Source organism: Triticum urartu, chromosome 4A (assembly GCF_056163025.1).
Source record: "Triticum urartu cultivar PI428250 chromosome 4A, HENAU_Tu73, whole genome shotgun sequence".
NCBI lineage: Eukaryota > Viridiplantae > Streptophyta > Magnoliopsida > Poales > Poaceae > Triticum > Triticum urartu.
This window is the reverse complement of record NC_141876.1, coordinates 341497641-341499761: the sequence shown is the minus strand read 5'-3', so window position 1 is coordinate 341499761 and position 2121 is coordinate 341497641. Positions and strand designations below refer to the sequence as shown.

General features: G+C 39.5%; 1 protein-coding gene across 1 annotated transcript; it reads right to left on the bottom strand.

Annotated features, from left to right (window-relative positions):
- Nucleotides 1–257: 257 nt before the first annotated feature.
- On the bottom strand, nucleotides 258–1410 carry LOC147975785 (uncharacterized). The gene is made up of 3 exons (XM_087520579.1): nucleotides 1127–1410; nucleotides 738–770; nucleotides 258–645 (listed from the first exon to the last, which is right to left on the bottom strand). Exons 1-3 carry the CDS (start codon nucleotides 1408–1410, stop codon nucleotides 258–260), a joined length of 705 nt encoding a protein of 234 aa, XP_087376705.1.
- Between the last annotated feature and the right edge of the window lie 711 nt (nucleotides 1411–2121).

Below are 2121 nucleotides of genomic sequence, written 5' to 3'. Positions count from 1 at the left end.
GTGTAGTATGTTTTGGTATCACACATTAGATTTTTCAAAGCTGTCTAGATACTTGTTCTAATACAAACTCAGCAATCATTACCTAGTGCAACGACATTGTTTTGACAAAGAAATGTTTGATATGAAGCACGGACATAAGCAAAACCTAGGAGACATGAAACAAGGAACAACACAACCACTAAAGTAAAATGAAACTAAACATAGCCCTATTCATTTCTAGTTGTTGTATGGGATTACAACCTTGTTCTTCTTCTTCTTCACTTCTTTTTCTCTTTTGCAATGTCTAGTCCCATTATGACATCATAGACGATTCTCCATGACTCGTAGGTTGCGAATGCATCTATTGTTGCATACTTGATAAGCTTGTCTGGCAGCGGGAAAAACCCCAATAGAGTATGGTCTTCCGTGCGGTTGATTTTGTTCTTCATGTCATGGTAGTGAATGTCAAACAGCTTGCCGGCAACATCGGCCAAAGAGCCAAACTTCTTTTTATTGTATGGGCCTCTCCATTCCACCTGAATATCAATGTAGTTCTCATAGTTGATCTCCAAGCCAGATAGCTTCAGCTTGTTTTTGTCTCCTTCAGTAGCGAATCCGGCAAAGGTGTATTCATCATTCATGAGGAATTTTTCGAGTTCCATTGGCCTGCAAGATGTTTGTGTAGACTGAATATAGCTTATTTTTTAGAACCACCAATGCTTTTTGTTTTTTCTAAAACTAAAGTGCAATATGAATACCTGAATCTATTGAAGTAAGTAGCTGCTAATACTCTGTACAACATAACTAGTAAATCTCATAATAGATTCCATAAATAATGCATGTTTGTGCATGTTTGTTTTCTAGAATTGAATTTCATACATGTTTTAGATAGTAATGGTGCAGTTTTGTATTGTTCAGGCAGATGATTTGTATTTGGTAAAACAAAATAAAATTGTGTGTATCGCTAAATCATCTAATTCAAGAATTGAACACATGAGTTTACATGGAGCTAGATGAAAACTATCAATGAATTCCTATGCCATGGTTTTTAAAAATGAGAACCAAATTTTATATAATGGCAATTGCAATGAAGAAAATTTGAAATCAATATTGACAAGTAATACTATAGATTGATTATTATTCTCACATGTCTTTAGCTGCATAGATGTGGTAGACAAGACATTCTTTTTCTATGCATAGCTGGAGCACTAATGCCCACTGTGGCTTCACGTAATGCGTGTACTCGACATCAACGCCAACTAGTTTGACGGGCATTCCGCCGAGCTTCCTCTTGAGCGTGGATAACATCTCGACCACGTCTTGACCCTTGCTTGTGAAAACGACGTGGAGCTTGTGGTTGCCGTGGAGGTCGACGTCGTGGAGCTCCCTAGTGTACCTGCGGTGCTGCTTGTACAGAGGTGCATCCGCCATGGCTCTCCTCTGATCTCTTGTGTTTGTTCTGCTGAGAGATGTTAGTGAAACAAAGTGGGGAGAAGAACGAAGAAGGTGTGTTTTCTCCTCTGCTCTCCTCTTCTCTCCATGACAGGACGTGGAGTGGTGGAGCGGCGTAGTACCATGGTGGAGCTGTGTTCTTAGGTACATGCCAACTGCAGAGAGGTTCTTCTATGAGGAGGTTGTCTTAGTGCGTTGGAAATCCGGAACGTCGTCGCCTCTTTTTTCGTGACATATTCAGGTATGCACGCAACTGTCAGAAAATGTGATGATTGTGTTTTCGGTGAATTTTCCTAGTAAATGCACTTCTTCGGTGTCATGACTGAACTGCCAATGTCAACAAAGTGTATTGCATGCAAGTGAAATTTATTCTTCATATACTTTATTATATCGGGTCAGGATTACTTTTTTTATGGAGTTCTTTCTTATTTTCTCTTTTTATAGGTGTTGGTGATGCAACTTTTGTGTGGATGGAGGGTAGTGTGGATAGGGGAATCGGACTACTTTGCTTAACTAACAGGGCTGTATTCTTCATTTTAGCCCTACTGCAATGCAATAGAAAGAGAACTGCATTTCAGAAGTAACAATACTTCGTGCTTCCACGAGACGAACTGCATTGTTGTAGGTCGTGGACTGCATTTGTATGTTGACTTGGGCTTCCTGCATTTTATTTATGAGAGTGAACTATAA

Coding starts and splice junctions, on each gene's coding strand:
- LOC147975785 (XM_087520579.1), bottom strand. CDS start 1,410: ATGGCGGATGCACCTCTGTACAAGCAGCACCGCAGGTACACTAGGGAG. Junction 771..1,126: donor ATCTATGCAGCTAAAGACAT/GTGAGAATAATA, acceptor TATGTTGTACAG/AGTATTAGCAGCTACTTACT. Junction 646..737: donor ACTTACTTCAATAGATTCAG/GTATTCATATTG, acceptor AACATCTTGCAG/GCCAATGGAACTCGAAAAAT.